General features: G+C 46.3%; 1 protein-coding gene across 3 annotated transcripts; it reads right to left on the reverse strand.

Moving 5' to 3' along the window:
* Positions 1 to 254: 254 nt before the first annotated feature.
* Positions 255 to 14,641, reverse strand: LOC134575269 (zinc finger protein 239-like). Of its 3 annotated transcripts, none has more exons than XM_063434532.1 (2): positions 14,573 to 14,641; positions 255 to 1,882 (listed from the first exon to the last, which is right to left on the reverse strand). In XM_063434532.1, exon 2 carries the CDS (start codon positions 1,777 to 1,779, stop codon positions 601 to 603), a length of 1,179 nt encoding a protein of 392 aa, XP_063290602.1. In that variant the 5' UTR covers positions 1,780 to 1,882; positions 14,573 to 14,641; the 3' UTR covers positions 255 to 600. The 3 variants fall into 3 exon arrangements, with proteins under 3 accessions (XP_063290602.1, XP_063290603.1, XP_063290601.1); XM_063434533.1 differs by having other exon boundaries at positions 14,546 to 14,614; XM_063434531.1 differs by having other exon boundaries at positions 14,525 to 14,603.
* Between the last annotated feature and the right edge of the window lie 7,559 nt (positions 14,642 to 22,200).

Here is a 22,200-nt window from a genome sequence, read left to right on the forward strand (position 1 = left end):
ACGTGATCATTCTTGGTACAACTATTACACAAAGGAAAAGAGAAACCCAACACAACAGACATTCTGCACTATCTGGAGCACATTCAAAATTACTGCTGGCACACATCACTCTCCTTCCAACGTGGTTAGTTTGAACTCTCTGGACTCCGACAAGAACTCCTAGTGCCAGCTAAGGCCACATAGGACTTCCACCACGAAAATCAAAAATTATTATAGAATGGTCAGTGTTTTCTTATAAAAGCTATTCTAATGACTTGAGATAGAGACATTTATTGAACCACAACAACATGGATGGTAGTGTTGTTCAAGTGACTCTTTAAAGAGTGAGCTCACAGGCTACCATATAGTCAACGTTTCCATTACATTCCCACAAGGATTGGCTTGAACATTCAGACCATTGATGGTTTTTGAGGACTACTGTGGAAATCAAAGCATCTGACAAGTATCAGGAGCCAGGTAAAGAAGAGAAACACACACTTGTATAAATATTATATATGAACCAGTTTCATCGTCAACAGGAAAAATAATTCAACTGAAAACAATTGGATAACTGTCCAGTATCAGCCATGTACGTTCAACAAATGGTTTCCCCTGCTAGACCTATGCATTCTGTTCTTCCTCGTGAAGTCTCTGGTGTCGTATAAAGTCTGTTTTACGAACATAACATCTTCCGCATTCAGAACAGAAAAATGGTTTCTCTTCATGCATTTTCTGATGTTTGAAAAACCGAGTGGTATCCGAAAAGTTTCTCTCACATATAGAGCAGGAGAGAGTTTTGTACCCGGTATGACATTTCAAATGCTCCACAAGATCTGAGTAACCTAGAAAACAAACGCCACACTGAGAACATATAAAGGATTCTGGCAAGCTATGATTTTCTTGATGGGCCTCAAGGTTCGAACTACTGATGAAGCCAATTCCACACACGGAACATTTGAAAGGTTTATCTTTGGGGTGGCTTTTCTCGTGGTTAGCCAGATGTAAGCTGTTTGTAAAGTTTTTACCACATTCAGAACACACAAATGGCTTCTCTCCCTCATGAATTCTCCGATGGGAGGAGAGATGCGAGTTATTGCTGAAGGATTTCCCACAGTGAGAACAGGAAAATGGTTTCTCTTCAGTGTGGATCTTCTGGTGGGTGAGAAGATGAGTTTGTCGAGTGAAACGTCTACCACAGTCTGAGCATATATAGGATTTCTGTCCTTTGTGATATTTCAAATGGATGAGAAGATCTGATTTATAAAAGAATTGTTTCCCACATTCAGGACAAATTGGCTTGTGTCCTTTGTGGACAGCTTGATGTTGCACAAGATCGTAGCTACTGGCAAAGTATTTCTTACATATAAAACAACATTTCGCATTTTCTGGAGGCTCTGATTTTGGACTTAATGTTTTATCACCCTCTCTGGCAGTATGTTCCATAACACCATGCGTTATGGGTGGAATACATTTTGCATCAGTAATATTTGTTTCTTCCCATTGAGTTGATTCCTGCTTATAATGAGATGGATATTCTGTCTGTTTTTGTTCTGTGTTTGTATATATGTCAGTGTCCGTGAGATTGCCTTCTTCACACGATTCCTCCTTAATCGATGTAGCCATACATTCTGTGGTTGTATTATTCTCAGTGTCTGTGAATTGGCCATTCTCGTATGAGTCTGGTTCCTCCTTAATATGATAAGATGTATGTTCTGTGGATACGACAATGCCAGATTCGTTCAGTGTACCATATTCACAAGAGGTTGATTGTGCGTTTGTATTTCCTGTGTGTTCATCCATTGTGTGTTCCTGTGTTTAGGAAATTTTAGATTCCAATTCGATTTCCAACGTATCCTCCTTTACACTATTAGGAAGGGCAGGATGCTTTCATGCAGCAGAGTTACTGGAAGACAAAAATATTCATATTTTATTAAAACATGTGTGCCCTAGAGCAGTGCTCCCCAACCTTTTTATCGCCGCGGACCGGTAAACATTTGATAATTTTTCCGTGGCCCGCTTGTTTTGATTTAATAAGACAAAAAAAAAAAAACAGTCACATATATTAAAAAAACACACAGACACATACATAGTCAGAAAATCACAAACACAGTCACATAAAGACAGACTCAAAATTGTGTGTATGTGTGTGTGAGCGGTGCAGTGTGTATGTGAGGGTGGCAGTGTGTGTGAGAGTTGCAGTGTGTGTGTGTTTGGGGCGGTGTGTCTATGGGGGCAGTGTGTGTAGTGTGTGTATGGGGCAGTGTGTGTAGTGTGTGTATGGGGCAGTGTTTGTGGGGCAGTGTGTGTAGTGTGTGTATGGGGGCAGTGTTTGCAGTGTGTGTATGGGGCAGTGTTTGGGGGCAGTGTGTGTAGTGTGTGTATGGGGCAGTGTGTGTATGGGGGAGTGTGTGTATGGGGGAGTGTTTGTGGGGCAGTGTGTGTATGGGGGCAGTGTGTGTAGTGTGTGTAGTGTGTGTATGGGGGAGTGTTTGTGGGGCAGTGTGTGTAGTGTTTGTGGGGCAGTGTGTGTAGTGTGTGTATGGGGCAGTGTTTGTGGGGCAGTGTGTGTATGGGGGCGGTGTGTCTATGGGGGGCAGTGTTTGCGGGGCAGTGTGTGTAGTGTGTGTATGGGGCAGTGTGTGTAGTGTGTGTATGGGGCAGTGTTTGTGGGGCAGTGTGTGTAGTGTGTGTATGGGGCAGTGTTTGCAGTGTGTGTATGGGGCAGTGTTTGGGGGCAGTGTGTGTAGTGTGTGTATGGGGGAGTGTTTGTGGGGCAGTGTGTGTAGTGTGTGTGTGGGGCAGTGTGTGTAGTGTGTGTATGGGGCAGTGTTTGTGGGGCAGTGTGTGTAGTGTGTGTATGGGGCAGTGTTTGCAGTGTGTGTATGGGGCAGTGTTTGGGGGCAGTGTGTGTAGTGTGTGTATGGGGGAGTGTTTGTGGGGCAGTGTGTGTAGTGTGTGTGTGGGGCAGTGTGTGTATGGGGCAGTGTGTGTATGGGGGCAGTGTGTGTATGGGGAGTAAGGAGGGTAGGGAGGCTTTTTTTTTATTTATTTAATTAAAAATAATATATTGATGTCCCCCCTCCCTTCTTACCTTTACTGGGAGGAGGGGGGACATTTCTTAGTCCCTGGTGGTCCGGTGGGGATTCCCTGGTGGTCCGGTGGGGATTCCCTGGTGGTCCGGTGGTGGTGAGGTGAACTCTAGCCCAGTTACAGGGCTAGAGTTCACTCTCGCGAGATTTGGAGCGTTGCCGTGGTTACCGCGGCAACGCTCCAAATCTCGCGAGAGGAGGACCCGGAGGAGCTGCAGGTAAGAGCTTCCGGGTCCTCTCTCACTCCCTCCCCTGCCGGCTGTCAGCAATGTGCCTGCAGACCGGGGAGGGAGATCTCTGATCTCCCCTCCGGTCCGCAGGCACATTGCAGGGCTGGCACTTGGGCAAAGCCAGCCCTGCATTAGCCGGCAGGCTCGAACACCCCTGGGCGGCCCGGTACCGTTTGATCCACGGACCGGTACCGGTCCGCGGCCCGGGGGTTGGGGAACACTGCCCTAGAGAATGTAATGTTAACACAATATATATCAACAGAGTTGTCAGGACGATAAAAACCAGCAACCAACTGCTCAACGCGTGTAAGGTGAAACGTTAAACAAATATAACAACAGAGGTGTACTACATTAATAAGATAGAAGCCGATGCATTTAGCATATGGGCTTTAAATTCTATTCATGATAAGTATTGGTTAACATCCCATCCCAGAAGCATTCCTTTTAGGGGAACAGTCACTTCACAGAAGTTTTAATGTTACATTTGTCTCGCACATTAACAAATATGAATTTGTGAAAAATAAAATGAAGAAATCCACACCTCTTTGTCCTGCAACGGGGCATCTCCATCTTAACTACCTGACAATCATTGTTATTAGCTCTGTGCTTTGCATCTGGGAGGCAATACAAAGACATAAGACATGCTTCTAGCTCTTATAGTGATCTGCAATGTGTGCCCTGCTGTGCCTGGTATGAACTGGATTATGTAATTAACTCATTTATAAAAGGATTATTCCAAGCATCATAACCACTACAGCCCACTGTGTTGGTTATGACGCAAGATCTAGGTGATTTTCCATGCTTTATCCAGTAGTGGCACTTCACCTGAGCTCCCTCACACTGAGCTTTAATAGGGGTTCAGTAACACCATAAGGGGCACAGTGAGCTTTAATAGGGGTTCAGTAACAGAATGAGGGGCACAGTGAGAGCTAACCCAGTGTCTGAGCTCCCTCACACTGAGCTTTAATAGGGGTTCAGTAACATCACACACACACACACACTACATCCCCAGCACGCACACACACTACATCCCCAGCACGCACACACACTACATCCCCAGCACGCACACACACTACATCCCCAGCACGCACACACACTACATCCCCAGCACGCACACACACTACATCCCCAGCACGCACACAAACTACATCCCCAGCACGCACACAAACTACATCCCCAGCACGAACACAAACTACATCCCCAGCACGCGCGCACACACACTACATCTCCAGCACGCACGCACACACACACACTCTACATCCCCAGCACACACGCACACACACTCTACATCCCCAGCACACACGCACACACACTCTACATCCCCAGCACACACGCACACACACACTACATCCCCAGCACACACACACACACACACACTACATCCCCAGCACACACACACACACACACACACACACTACATCCCCAGCACACACACACACACTACATCCCCAGCACACACACACACACACACACACACTACATCCCCAGCACACACCAGCACACACACACAACATCCCCAGCACACACACACACACACACTACATCCCCAGCGCACACACACACACACACACTACATCCCCAGCACACACACACACACACTACATCCCCAGCACACACACACACTACATCCCCAGCACACACACACACTACATCCCCAGCACACACACACACACACTACATCCCCAGCACACGCACACACACACTACATCCCCAGCGCGCACACACACACTACATCCCCAGCACACACACACACACACTACATCCCCAGCACACACACACACACACTACATCCCCAGCACACACACACACACACACACACACACACTACATCCCCAGCACACACACACACACTACATCCCCAGCACACACACACACACACACACACACACACACACACTACATCCCCAGCGCACACACACACACACTACATCCCCAGCGCACACACACACACACACACTACATCCCCAGCGCGCACACACACACACTACATCCCCAGCGCACACACACACTACATCCCCAGCGCACACACACACACTACATCCCCAGCGCACACACACACACATACTACATCCCCAGCGCGCGCGCACACACACACACACACACACACACTACATCCCCAGCGCACACACACACTACATCCCCAGCGCACACACACACACACACACACACTACATCCCCAGCGCACACACACACACACACACTACATCCCCAGCGCGCGCACACACACACACACCACATCCCCAGCGCGCACACACACACATCCCCAGCGCGCACACACACACATCCCCAGCGCGCACACACACACACATCCCCAGCACACACACACACACTACATCCCCAGCACACACACACACACTACATCCCCAGCACACACACACTACATCCCCAGCACACACACACACACACACACTACATCCCCAGCACACACACACACACACACACTACATCCCCAGCACACACACACACACACTACATCCCCAGCACACACACACACACACTACATCCCCAGCACACACACTACATCCCCAGCGCGCACACACACACACTACATCCCCAGCGCGCACACACACACACACACTACATCCCCAGCGCGCGCGCGCGCACACACACACACTACATCCCCAGCGCGCACACACACACACACACACACACACACTACATCCCCAGCGCGCACACACACACACACTACATCCCCAGCGCACACACACACACACACACACACACACTACATCCCCAGCGCGCACACACACACACTACATCCCCAGCGCGCACACACACACACTACATCCCCAGCGCGCGCACACACACACACTAAATCCCCAGCGCGCGCACACACACACACTACATCCCCAGCGCACAGACACACACTACATCCCCAGCGCACAGACACACACTACATCCCCAGCGCACACACACACACACACTACATCCCCAGCGCGCACACACACACTACATCCCCAGCGCGCACACACACACTACATCCCCAGCGCGCACACACACACTACATCCCCAGCGCGCACACACACACTACATCCCCAGCGCGCACACACACACACTACATCCCCAGCGCGCACACACACACACTACATCCCCAGCGCGCATACACACACACTACATCCCCAGCGCGCATACACACACTACATCCCCAGCGCACACACACACACACTACATCCCCAGCGCGCACACACACACTACATCCCCAGCGCACACATACACACACACACACACACTACATCCCCAGCGCGCACACACACACACACACTACATCCCCAGCACACACACACACTACATCCCCAGCACACACACACACTACATCCCCAGCACACACACACACACACTACATCCCCAGCACACACACACACACTACATCCCCAGCACACACACACACTACATCCCCAGCACACACACACACTACATCCCCAGCACACACACACACACTACATCCCCAGCACACACACACACTACATCCCCAGCACACACACACACTACATCCCCAGCACACACACACACTACATCCCCAGCACACACACACACTACATCCCCAGCACACACACACACTACATCCCCAGCACACACACACACTACATCCCCAGCACACACACACACTACATCCCCAGCACACACACACACTACATCCCCAGCACACACACACACTACATCCCCAGCACACACACACACTACATCCCCAGCACACACACACACTACATCCCCAGCACACACACACACACACACTACATCCCCAGCACACACACACACACACACACACTACATCCCCAGCACACACTACATCCCCAGCACACACACACACACACACACACACACTACATCCCCAGCACACACTACATCCCCAGCACACACACACACTACATCCCCAGCACACACACACACACTACATCCCCAGCACACACACACACACTACATCCCCAGCACACACACACACACACACTACATCCCCAGCACACACACACACACACACACTACATCCCCAGCACACACACACACACTACATCCCCAGCACACACACACACACACTACATCCCCAGCACACACACACACACACTACATCCCCAGCACACACACACACACACTACATCCCCAGCACACACACACACACTACATCCCCAGCACACACACACACACTACATCCCCAGCACACACACACACACTACATCCCCAGCACACACACTACATCCCCAGCACACACACTACATCCCCAGCACACACACACTACATCCCCAGCACACACACACACACACTACATCCCCAGCACACACACACACACACACACACACACACACTACATCCCCAGCACACACACACACACACTACATCCCCAGCACACACACACACACACACTACATCCCCAGCACACACACACACTACATCCCCAGCACACACACACACACACTACATCCCCAGCACACACACACACACACTACATCCCCAGCACACACACACACACACTACATCCCCAGCACACACACACACACACTACATCCCCAGCACACACACACACACACTACATCCCCAGCACACACACACACACACACTACATCCCCAGCACACACACACACACACACTACATCCCCAGCACACACACACACACACACTACATCCCCAGCGCGCACACACACACTACATCCCCAGCGCGCACACACACACACACTACATCCCCAGCGCGCACACACACACTACATCCCCAGCGCGCACACACACACTACATCCCCAGCGCGCACACACACACACTACACCCCCAGCGTGCACACACACACACACTACATCCCCAGCGCGCGCACACACACACACTACATCCCCAGCGCGCACACACACACACTACATCCCCAGCGCACACACACACACACTACATCCCCAGCGCGCACACACACACTACATCCCCAGCGCACACATACACACACACACACTACATCCCCAGCGCGCACACACACACACACACACACTACATCCCCAGCACACACACACACTACATCCCCAGCACACACACACACACACTACATCCCCAGCACACACACACTACATCCCCAGCACACACACACTACATCCCCAGCACACACACACACACACACACTACATCCCCAGCACACACACACACACACTACATCCCCAGCACACACACACACACACACTACATCCCCAGCACACACACACACTACATCCCCAGCACACACACACTACATCCCCAGCACACACACACACACACTACATCCCCAGCACACACACACACACACTACATCCCCAGCACACACACACACTACATCCCCAGCACACACACACACTACATCCCCAGCACACACACACACACACACACACTACATCCCCAGCACACACACACACACACTACATCCCCAGCACACACACACACACACTACATCCCCAGCACACACACACACTACATCCCCAGCACACACACATCCCCAGCACACACACACACACTACATCCCCAGCACACACACACACACACTACATCCCCAGCACACACACACACACACTACATCCCCAGCACACACACACACACACTACATCCCCAGCACACACACACACACTACATCCCCAGCACACACACACACACACTACATCCCCAGCACACACACACACATCCCCAGCACACACACACACACACACACACTACATCCCCAGCACACACACACACACTACATCCCCAGCACACACACACACTACATCCCCAGCACACACACACACACACTACATCCCCAGCACACACACACACACACACACTACATCCCCAGCACACACACACACACACACTACATCCCCAGCACACACACACACACACACACACACTACATCCCCAGCACACACACACACACTACATCCCCAGCACACACACACACACTACATCCCCAGCACACACACACTACATCCCCAGCACACACACACACACACACACTACATCCCCAGCACACACACACTACATCCCCAGCACACACACACACACACACACACTACATCCCCAGCACACACACACACACACACACTACATCCCCAGCACACACACACACACACACACTACATCCCCAGCACACACACACACACACTACATCCCCAGCACACACACACACACACACACACTACATCCCCAGCACACACACACACACACTACATCCCCAGCACACACACACACACACACTACATCCCCAGCACACACACACACACACACACTACATCCCCAGCACACACACACACTACATCCCCAGCACACACACACACACACTACATCCCCAGCACACACACACACACACTACATCCCCAGCACACACACACACTACATCCCCAGCACACACACACACACACTACATCCCCAGCACACACACACACACACTACATCCCCAGCACACACACACACACACTACATCCCCAGCACACACACACACACACTACATCCCCAGCACACACACACACACACACTACATCCCCAGCACACACACACACACACACTACATCCCCAGCACACACACACACACACACTACATCCCCAGCACACACACACACACACTACATACCCAGCACACACACACACACACTACATCCCCAGCACACACACACACACACTACATCCCCAGCACACACACACACACACACTACATCCCCAGCACACACACACACACACACACTACACCCCCAGCACACACTACACCCCCAGCACACACACACACACACTACATCCCCAGCACACACACACACACACACTACACCCCCAGCACACACACACACACTACATCCCCAGCACACACACACACACACACACACTACATCCCCAGCACACACACACACACACACACTACATCCCCAGCACACACACACACACACACACACACTACATCCCCAGCACACACACACACACACACACTACATCCCCAGCACACACACACACACACACTACATCCCCAGCACACACACACACACTACATCCCCAGCACACACACACACTACATCCCCAGCACACACACACACTACATCCCCAGCACACACACACACTACATCCCCAGCACACACACACACTACATCCCCAGCACACACACACACTACATCCCCAGCACACACACACACTACATCCCCAGCACACACACACACTACATCCCCAGCACACACACACACTACATCCCCAGCACACACACACACTACATCCCCAGCACACACACACACTACATCCCCAGCACACACACACACACACACACTACATCCCCAGCACACACACACACACTACATCCCCAGCACACACACACACACACACACACACACACACACACACACACACTACATCCCCAGCACACACACACACACACACACACACACACTACATCCCCAGCACACACACACTACATCCCCAGCACACACACACACACACACTACATCCCCAGCACACACACACACTACATCCCCAGCACACACACACACTACATCCCCAGCACACACACACACACTACATCCCCAGCACACACACACACTACATCCCCAGCACGCACACACACACACACACACACACACACTACATCCCCAGCACACACACACACACTACATCCCCAGCACACACACACACACTACATCCCCAGCACACACACACACACTACATCCCCAGCACACACACACACACTACATCCCCAGCACACACACACACACTACATCCCCAGCACACACACACACTACATCCCCAGCACACACACACACACTACATCCCCAGCACACACACACACACTACATCCCCAGCACACACACACACACTACATCCCCAGCACACACACACACACTACATCCCCAGCACACACACACACACTACATCCCCAGCACACACACACACTACATCCCCAGCACACACACACACACACTACATCCCCAGCACACACACACTACATCCCCAGCACACACACACACACACACACTACATCCCCAGCACACACACACACTACATCCCCAGCACACACACACACTACATCCCCAGCACACACACACACACTACATCCCCAGCACACACACACACTACATCCCCAGCACGCACACACACACACACACACACACACACTACATCCCCAGCACACACACACACACTACATCCCCAGCACACACACACACACTACATCCCCAGCACACACACACACTACATCCCCAGCACACACACACACACTACATCCCCAGCACACACACACACACTACATCCCCAGCACACACACACACTACATCCCCAGCACACACACACACACTACATCCCCAGCACACACACACACACTACATCCCCAGCACACACACACACACTACATCCGCAGACTAATGGCAAACATCACACATGACAAATTAACTTACTCCCTTTTGGTTTGTTATTATTAGTGATTGACGTATATTGTACTTCGCTAATAATTTACTACCACTGCAGAAGCATATATGTTGTGACGTTATTTTAGTGTGTATTGATCCAAGTATGTTACTTGAATGTATTTATCTTATCATGATATACTTCATTTTGGTTTTAATTATCATAATACAACATAATCATTGTGGGGCATGTTTTGGTGGTGTCGTTTTGGGGGACCCAGACAGCAAATTGTCTTGGGCTGGCCCTAGTATCTATGTGTCTGAATCTGTATGTGTGTCAGTATGTCTGTGTATGTGTCAGTGTATGTATCTGTATGTCTGTGTCATGGATTGTGTCTGTATATCTGTATCTGCATGTGTGGCAGTGTTTGCATCTGTGTGTCTGTACATCTGTATGTGTGTATCTGCATGTGTGGCAGTGTGTCTGTTCAACTATATATATATGTGTTGCAATCTGTGTCGGTGTTTGCATCTGTGTATCTGCATGCGTGTCGGTGTGTGTATCGGTATATGTCAGTGCTTTCTCTTTGTATGTGCAACTTTGCATTTTCATGTGTAATAATATAATATACTATATAATATCACACACTATATATAATAATAATACTACATTATATATAATAATAATAACACTATATAATAATACACTATATAATAATAATAATAATAATAATACACTATATAATAATATCACACTATATAATAATATCACACTATATAATAAGTATATAATACACCGGATATCCGGCTCCCATGGTGTGATACAGGGTGTCAGGGTGTAATAATATAATACACTATATATAATAATATCACACTATATAATAAGTATATAATACACCGGATATCCGGCTCCCATGGTGTAATACAGGCTGTCAGGGTGTAATAATATAATACACTATATATAATAATATCACACTATATAATAAGTATATAATACACCGGATATCCGGCTCCCATGGTGTGATACAGGCTGACAGGGTGTAATAATATAATACACTATATATAATAATATCACACTATATAATAAGTATATAATACACCGGATATCCGGCTCCCATGGTGTAATACAGGCTGTCAGGGTGTAATAATATAATACACTATATATAATAATATCACACTATATAATAAGTATATAATACACCGGATATCCGGCTCCCATGGTGTAATACAGGCTGTCAGGGTGTAATAATACAATACACTATATATAATAATATCACACTATATAATAAGTATATAATACACCGGATATCCGGCTCCCATGGTGTGATACAGGCTGTCAGGGTGTAATAATATAATACACTATATATAATAATATCACACTATATAATAAGTATATAATACACCGGATATCCGGCTCCCATGGTGTAATACAGGCTGTCAGGGTGTAATAATATAATACACTATATATAATAATATCACACTATATAATAAGTATATAATACACCGGATATCCGGCTCCCATGGTGTGATACAGGCTGTCAGGGTGTAATAATATAATACACTATATATAATAATATCACACTATATAATAAGTATATAATACACCGGATATCCGGCTCCCATGGTGTAATACAGGCTGTCAGAGTGTAATAATATAATACACTATATATAATAATATCACACTATATAATAAGTATATAATACACCGGATATCCGGCTCCCATGGTGTAATACAGGCTGTCAGGGTGTAATAATATAATACACTATATATAATAATATCACACTATATAATAAGTATATAATACACCGGATATCCGGCTCCCATGGTGTAATACAGGCTGTCAGGGTGTAATAATATAATACACTATATATAATAATATCACACTATATAATAAGTATATAATACACCGGATATCCGGCTCCCATGGTGTGATACAGGCTGTCAGGGTGTAATAATATAATACACTATATATAATAATATCACACTATATAATAAGTATATAATACACCGGATATCCGGCTCCCATGGTGTGATACAGGCTGTCAGGGTGTAATAATATAATACACTATATATAATAATATCACACTATATAATAAGTATATAATACACCGGATATCCGGCTCCCATGGTGTGATACAGGCTGTCAGGGTGTAATAATATAATACACTATATATAATAATATCACACTATATAATAAGTATATAATACACCGGATATCCGGCTCCCATGGTGTGATACAGGCTGTCAGGGTGTAATAATATAATACACTATATATAATAATATCACACTATATAATAAGTATATAATACACCGGATATCCGGCTCCCATGGTGTGATACAGGCTGTCAGGGTGTAATAATATAATACACTATATATAATAATATCACACTATATAATAAGCATATAATACACCGGATATCCGGCTCCCATGGTGTAATACAGGCTGTCAGGGTGTAATAATATAATACACTATATATAATAATATCACACTATATAATAAGTATATAATACACCGGATATCCGGCTCCCATGGTGTGATACAGGCTGTCAGAGTGTAATAATATAATACACTATATATAATAATATCACACTATATAATAAGTATATAATACACCGGATATCCGGCTCCCATGGTGTAATACAGGCTGTCAGGGTGTAATAATATAATACACTATATATAATAATATCACACTATATAATAAGTATATAATACACCGGATATCCGGCTCCCATGGTGTAATACAGGCTGTCAGGGTGTAATAATATAATACACTATATATAATAATATCACACTATATAATAAGCATATAATACACCGGATATCCGGCTCCCATGGTGTGATACAGGCTGTCAGGGTGTAATAATGGTTAATATGGAATAATAATATGATTTATATCTTTATAAAGGGTCACTAGCCCCCCTCCCCCCGGTAATAATCTAACCATATCACTCCCAGCCAGCACAGCCCGCTCTCCTCGCTCAGCGCTCACCGCACCAACCGCCGCCACAAACAGTCTTTGTAGATGGAGTCCGCGGCAATACTACTTCCGGCGCGTGCGTTCCACCGAACCATTTCCAGGTACGTCCTGGGCACCAAACTCAGCACTTCCGGCGTGTGCGTTCCACGGCTTGCGTTCCACCGACCCATTTCCAGGTACGCCTAGGGCGCTCAGCTTAAAGCTTCCGGCGTGTGCGTTCCACCGACCCATTTCCAGGTACGCCTAGGGCGCTCAGCTTAAAGCTTCCGGCGTGTGCGTTCCACCGAGCCATTTTCAGGTACGTCTCAGGCGCCCTGTTAGAAGCTTCCGGTGCGTTCTATTGGTGTTTGCGTTCCACGGCTTGATGTGTGACACCCATATATTCCTATAGAGAACCATCCTGTCTGTGAAATGATAGGCTATTAACTAACAGGGTCTGACTCCATGAAGATAGGTTATTAACTAATAAGGTCTGACTCCATGGTGATAGGTTATTAACTAATAAGGTCTGACTCCATGGAGATAGGTTATTAACTAATAAGGTCTGACTCCATGGAGATAGGTTATTAACTAACAGGGTCTGACTCCATGGTGATAGGTCATTAACTAACAGGGTCTGACTCCATGGTGATAGGTCATTAACTAACAGGGTCTGACTCCATGGTGATAGGTTATTAACTAACAGGGTCTGACTCCATGGAGATAGGTCATTAACTAACAGGGTCTGACTCCATGGTGATAGGTCATTAACTAACAGGGTCTGACTCCATGGTGATAGGTCATTAACTAACAGGGTCTGACTCCATGGTGATAGGTTATTAACTAACAGGGTCTGACTCCATGGAGATAGGTCATTAACTAACAGGGTCTGACTCCATGGTGATAGGTTATTAACTAACAGGGTCTGACTGCATGGAGATAGGTTATTAACTAATAAGGTCTGACTCCATGGAGATAGGTTATTAACTAATAAGGTCTGACTCCATGGAGATAGGTTATTAACTAATAAGGTCTGACTCCATGGAGATAGGTTATTAACTAACAGGGTCTGACTCCATGGTGATAGGTCATTAACTAACAGGGTCTGACTCCATGGTGATAGGTCATTAACTAACAGGGTCTGACTCCATGGTGATAGGTCATTAACTAACAGGGTCTGACTCCATGGTGATAGGTTATTAACTAACAGGGTCTGACTCCATGGAGATAGGTTATTAACTAACACGGTCTGACTCCATGGTGATAGGTTATTAACTAACAGGGTCTGACTCCATGGTGATAGGTCATTAACTAACAGGGTCTGACTCCATGGTGATAGGTCATTAACTAACAGGGTCTGACTCCATGGTGATAGGTCATTAGCTAACAGGGTCTGACTCCATGGTGATAGGTCATTAACTAACAGGGTCTGACTCCATGGTGATAGGTTATTAACTAACAGGGTCTGAATCCATGGTGATAGGTTATTAACTAACAGGGTCTGACTCCATGGTGATAGGTTATTAACTAACAGGGTCTGACTCCATGGTGATAGGTTATTAACTAATAAGGTCTGACTCCATGGTGATAGGTTATTAACTAATAAGGTCTGACTCCATGGTGATAGGTTATTAACTAATAAGGTCTGACTCCATGGAGATAGGTTATTAACTAACAGGGTCTGACTCCATGGTGATAGGTCATTAACTAACAGGGTCTGACTCCATGGTGATAGGTCATTAACTAACAGGGTCTGACTCCATGGTGATAGGTTATTAACTAACAGGGTCTGACTCCATGGTGATAGGTCATTAACTAACAGGGTCTGACTCCATGGTGATAGGTCATTAACTAACAGGGTCTGACTCCATGGAGATAGGTTATTAACTAATAGGGTCTGACTCCATGGAGATAGGTCATTAACTAACAGGGTCTGACTCCATGGTGATAGGTCATTAACTAACAGGGTCTGACTCCATGGAGATAGGTTATTAACTAACAGGGTCTGACTCCATGGTGATAGGTTATTAACTAACAGGGTCTGACTCCATGGAGATAGGTTATTAACTAACAGGGTCTGACTCCATGGTGATAGGTCATTAACTAACAGGGCCTGACTCCATGGAGATAGGTTATTAACTAATAGGGTCTGACTCCATGGTGATAGGTTATTAACTAATAGGGTCTGACTCCATGGAGATAGGTTATTAACTAACAGGGTCTGACTCCATGAAGATAGGTTATTAACTAATAAGGTCTGACTCCATGGAGATAGGTTATTAACTAATAGGGTCTGACTGATGGTGATAGGTTATTAACTAACAGGGTCTGACTCCATGGAGATAGGTTATTAACTAACAGGGTCTGACTCCATGGAGATAGGTTATTAACTAATAGGGTCTGACTGATGGTGATAGGTTATTAACTAACAGGGCCTGACTCCATGGAGATAGGTTATTAACTTATAAGGTCTGACTGATTGTGATAGTTTACTAACTAATAGGGTCTGACTCCATGGTGATAGGTTATTTACTAATAGGGTCTGACTCCATGGAGATAGGTTATTAACTAATAGGGTCTGACTCCATGGTGATAGGTTATTAACTAATAGGGTCTGACTCCATGGAGATAGGTTATTAACTAACAGGGTCTGACTCCATGAAGATAGGTTATTAACTAATAAGGTCTGACTCCATGGAGATAGGTTATTAACTAATAGGGTCTGACTGATGGTGATAGGTTATTAACTAACAGGGTCTGACTCCATGGAGATAGGTTATTAACTAACAGGGTCTGACTCCATGGAGATAGGTTATTAACTAATAGGGTCTGACTGATGGTGATAGGTTATTAACTAACAGGGCCTGACTCCATGGAGATAGGTTATTAACTTATAAGGTCTGACTGATTGTGATAGTTTACTAACTAATAGGGTCTGACTCCATGGAGTTAGGTTATTAACTAACAGGGTCTGAGTCATGGAGATAGGTTATTAACTGATAGGTGTGGCAAACCTAGCCACTTCAGACTATAAAACTGTGTCCTTAAAGGTTGTACAGAACATTGCTGCCCTATTCTGTTTAATGTACCGTGCTTGCTGTATAGAAATGTATCTGTGCTGGTAATTCCTATAGTATTCGTATGCTGGCAGCCGAAAGCAGCTAGTATTTACCTAGCTGTTTCACGAACAGCTGTTTTACCGGCTGTTCGTGAAACAAATTATGTACCGAACCCAAGCCCACACACTGAGGGTCGTGTGGCACCAATTACCAGATTGCAACATTGTTGCAATCGGTAATTAAGTGCGTTCCTAGGTGGCCGTCATTCGACTACCGACCACGCGGCGGTCGGCCATCTTGGATCCTTTGTCTCCCCAGCGGTGTTTGGTCGTCGAGCACGTGGAACTAAAAACGGCTACTCGACGACACGAACACCGCTGTACTTCCAGGCCGTTCGGGAGCTCCGGTCTTCTTCTATTGTGGTTCCCCATCGGTGTTCGGTACTTTTTAACGAATTTAATAAGCAAATGTATTTCGTGCGGCGTTCGGTTGTTTTAGCTGGAATCTGAGCAGTATTCACACAAAATGTGCACTCAGACCCCAGCTATCTACCGAACGCCTGTTCGTGCAAATAATGTGAATATTGTTGGAGTTATGGATTTAAATGTGAAATGCTGGTTCTGCTGCACGCAGTGATAATCCACTTAACGGTATATTCCAGTGGGAGTATCCCTCTCGTGCAGCAGTGCCTGATGGGAGAAATGCTCCAAATGTTAAGTCCCCCATGTAGTCCCCTACTGTATTACCCCTGCTAAGTCTGTCTGGAAACCCCTTGCATGGGGACTTGCATAAATACTGGAAGCTGTGAATAAAGACCTCAGTTGACTCCCAGCACTGTGTTTCATCCGGTTACTGGGGGATTTGGGATATTGCCTTACTTTTCAGCGCTGACTGTGGATTACCTTTAATACCAGCGGAGATCGTGGGATTTAATATTGCCGCTCCGCTACAATTGGTGGCAAGCGACGGGATCCAACCTTACAGCCGAAAAGCACGATTCGTGTAATTGAAACTACCGAACAAGAAAAGTGAAGGGCAATTCGTATGGAACAAAGAACTGAACAACGAGGTGAATGGAGATAGATTATGCTGCATTGAAACGGCAGACATTAAAGGAGCTACTGGAAGCCAGGGGTAAAGTAGCCAGCAATAAATCCAAAGCTGTGCTGATTGCTGAACTGATGGAGGGAGACAGAGCTCGCAGCGCTACACCTCCACCAGCCATGGAAGAGACCCCATACCAAAGAGAGCTGAGAACCAGGATGGAGTTTCTGCCGCAGCCAGTGTCCTTGGAGATATTGACCGTGCTGATGTCAGATGTGCATGATTATCTGATGGCACACCGTTCACAGGAGACACCGTCCAGGGCAGAATCCATTACTGCCTCTGTCTACGACCAGGTAAAACCCCAAATCCCATGCATTTAAGATGTTTTGCGAGGAAAAGGATGAGATTGACGGGTATTTACAAGATTTTGAGAGGCTGTGTGATTTGCATGACTTGGAACCGGCAGTATGGGTACCGTTACTGGCAGACAAACTGTCAGGTTGGGCAGCAGAAGCCTATCACGCTGTACCCAGAGAGGACAGCAAGGATTATACCAAAGTAAAAAGGGCGATCCTAGAAAGGTATGCCATTACCCCGGAGGCATACCGGCGCAAGTTTAGAGGCTTGCGCAAACCGGAGAAAAATTTGCATGCCGAGTGGGCGCACAAGCTAGATCAAGCATCACAAGGGTGGATACAAGCAAGACACGCCACCACTATGGAGGAGCTGCGAAAACTGATGCTGTTAGAACAATTCTTTAATGGCTTGTCCCCAGAGGCACAAGAATGGGTGAGAGACCGAAAACCCCTCACCCTAACTGAAGCGGACCGATTAGCTGACCAGCATTTTGACGCAAGGAGGCATCACGGGCCCCTAACTAGGAATTACCCTCGACCCACAGTGCAACCCAGTACCTTAACGCCTACCGGCCCCACAGCAACAGTTTCTAGACCGACCCAGGGGAATCCACCACCACCCTCCCGATATAATGGCAGGGCTAACATCCAGTGACCACACGGCAACAGGCTCGCACCACGGTTCCACCAGCACACTCTGAGGCTCAGGTAAGAGACCATGACCCCCACACGACACGTATGACCTGGGATACCCCAACTAAGTTTGAGGCAGAGGTGAAGTTAGACCCCACGCTACAGGTATACAGGGACAGTGTAGAAACATAGAGTAAGCACAGATCAGGCCGGGTTAGAGGGGGAGCGGTATACATGGGAGAAAGGGCTACTTTATCGCATTGCTGAAAGAGGAGTGGGGGGGGGTCGGTCACAGTGACGACTAAACAGTTAGTAGTCCCCCAAAAGTATAGGCAAGAACTGCTTATTATTGCTCACGACATCCCCTTGTCTGGGCATCTGTGGATGACACGTACCCGATACAGGTTGACCCACACTTTTTTATGGCCAGGGATCTCTAAGGGCGTGAGGCAGTACTGCAACTCATGTGACATTTGCCAGCGAGTGGGCAAGCGAGGTTACCGCCACAAAGCTAAGTTATGCCCTCTTCCCATTATTGAAGAACCCTTCAGTAGGGTGGGCGTAGACATAGTGGGGCCCTTACCCAAGCCCAGTCCCTCAGGGAAGAGATATATATATATATTTTTATTTTTTTTATTTTTTTTTAGACAATCTTTATTTTCGTTTTATATTTGACATATGTCAAAAGGATGATACAATTATACACATATCAATAGACAAAGAAAGCAGAATGGTTAGGTGAGGCGTACAACAGTGATTTAAGGATAACAGATTCAACGAGTTACATGTTGTTTGTGTACGGTAACATCCAAATAAATTGAAACTTGTAACTGGGTTCACCACCTTTCAGATATGGGTGACAGTAATTGTACAGGGTAAAGGGGAATTGGGACGTCCCTACCTAACGGGGCGCATATGAGCTGTCCTCTGCTAGCGGTTGAGACGTTCCGTGGATGGGATGAGGAGGTCAGTACCTTGGGGGGATTGTTTGGTCATCCGGCTGCATATGTCCAGGGAAATGAATTTTAAGTCAGTGCAGGTCGTACGTCTGGAACTGTGCGTGTGGTTCTCAGGCAACGGGCCTGTGAGTAGTTAGCATTACTAATGTCAGTGTCAGGTTGTCTCAAGTCCGTACAGGTATGTAGCCGTAGGTATGGGGTCCAGGGAGAATAAGAACATATGTGAGGGTCATCACTGGGGTTGTCTAGTGGGGGTGGGTGGTAATGAGTTAAGGTTATCCGTACTCAGTCGACTGGAACTCCGGCCCATTGATCAGTTAAGGGGGCATGACAGGGGAGGGGGGGGGGGGGGGGGAGGAGAGGGGAGGGGAGTGTGGGGATATTTATGGGATAATAATTGTAAACAGAGAGAATTGCCCACGATTTCAATTCTCAGATCCCTAATCGTTATCGTGTTAAATGAAAATGTAAAACCATATACCGGTAATTAAAAATCACAAATTGTTATAAAAATAGATATTTATTTCTTAACAATTTAGATAATAATGATGAGTAACATGCATGATAATAATCAATGGAATTCGAGTATAACATGAATATGCAATACAATATGGCAATAATAATTAATATGCAGTATAAAACAATATGCAATACAATAGGCAATTTACTTCCTGGTTAGTATAGCATAGACTCCATTAGCTGTCAAGACTGATTTACGACCCTTTCTTTACAGCTAAGGAAACAAAGTTTTAAGGAGACAGAGCATTCCTTAGAGCTGCAGTAAAACTTTCTGGCAGAAGTAACCCTTTCAATGCTGGTTAGACCTCCTAAGTAGTTAAGATCTACTCCTATGTAATTTGAATTAAAATAACATTTAACCAGTCATCAACCTTTAAATATTTCTTTGCATCCAATGAGAAAATCTACTATGTTCTATAAGCTGATATTTTAATTAATTTGTCTAAATAGATATTTTATCTTATTTTAGAGCCAATCAATACAGCTGGATAAATGGTCATGATATGCTAACGTGATATTAATCACACAAATACATTAATGGCTATATTAATCCCAGCTGCAGATGGGATGCTATAACCATATATATATTCTTTAATAATTAAGATTTCTAAATATGAAATCAAACATGATTTATCCAGTCATATATCATGCTATTAATTTTAATTAATTAATTAAATGTCTGTATATTTACCAGTTGAGTAGATATTTTCTCATCAGATATCCTCAGGTAGCTAAATGTCATAGATCTGTTTCTCTGCATGGAGTGTAAGAGTTTCTTGGTTACTCTGATCGCCCGATTCTGCCTGGATCTCTCTGAATCTCCAGAGTGTTGTAATGTCTCTGTCTTCAATCTTTGAATCTTCGAATCTCCTCACTCTTCCCTTGTCTTAACTTTTTAAAGGGGAAATTCCTCTAAGTGATAGCCAATCACAAATGTGGGGTGTGGTTGCCTTCTAGGTAATCATTTTAATATTCGAACTCAAGAGGGCAGCCTTGTTCCACTAGACATACCTATCCAGGAAAGAGTTAACTTTTCCTGGTGGCTATTTTTGACGTCATTTACGTTATCTTTATGTATCCAATAACTT

This window comes from Pelobates fuscus, chromosome 10 (genome assembly GCF_036172605.1).
Source record: "Pelobates fuscus isolate aPelFus1 chromosome 10, aPelFus1.pri, whole genome shotgun sequence".
Lineage (NCBI taxonomy): Eukaryota > Metazoa > Chordata > Amphibia > Anura > Pelobatidae > Pelobates > Pelobates fuscus.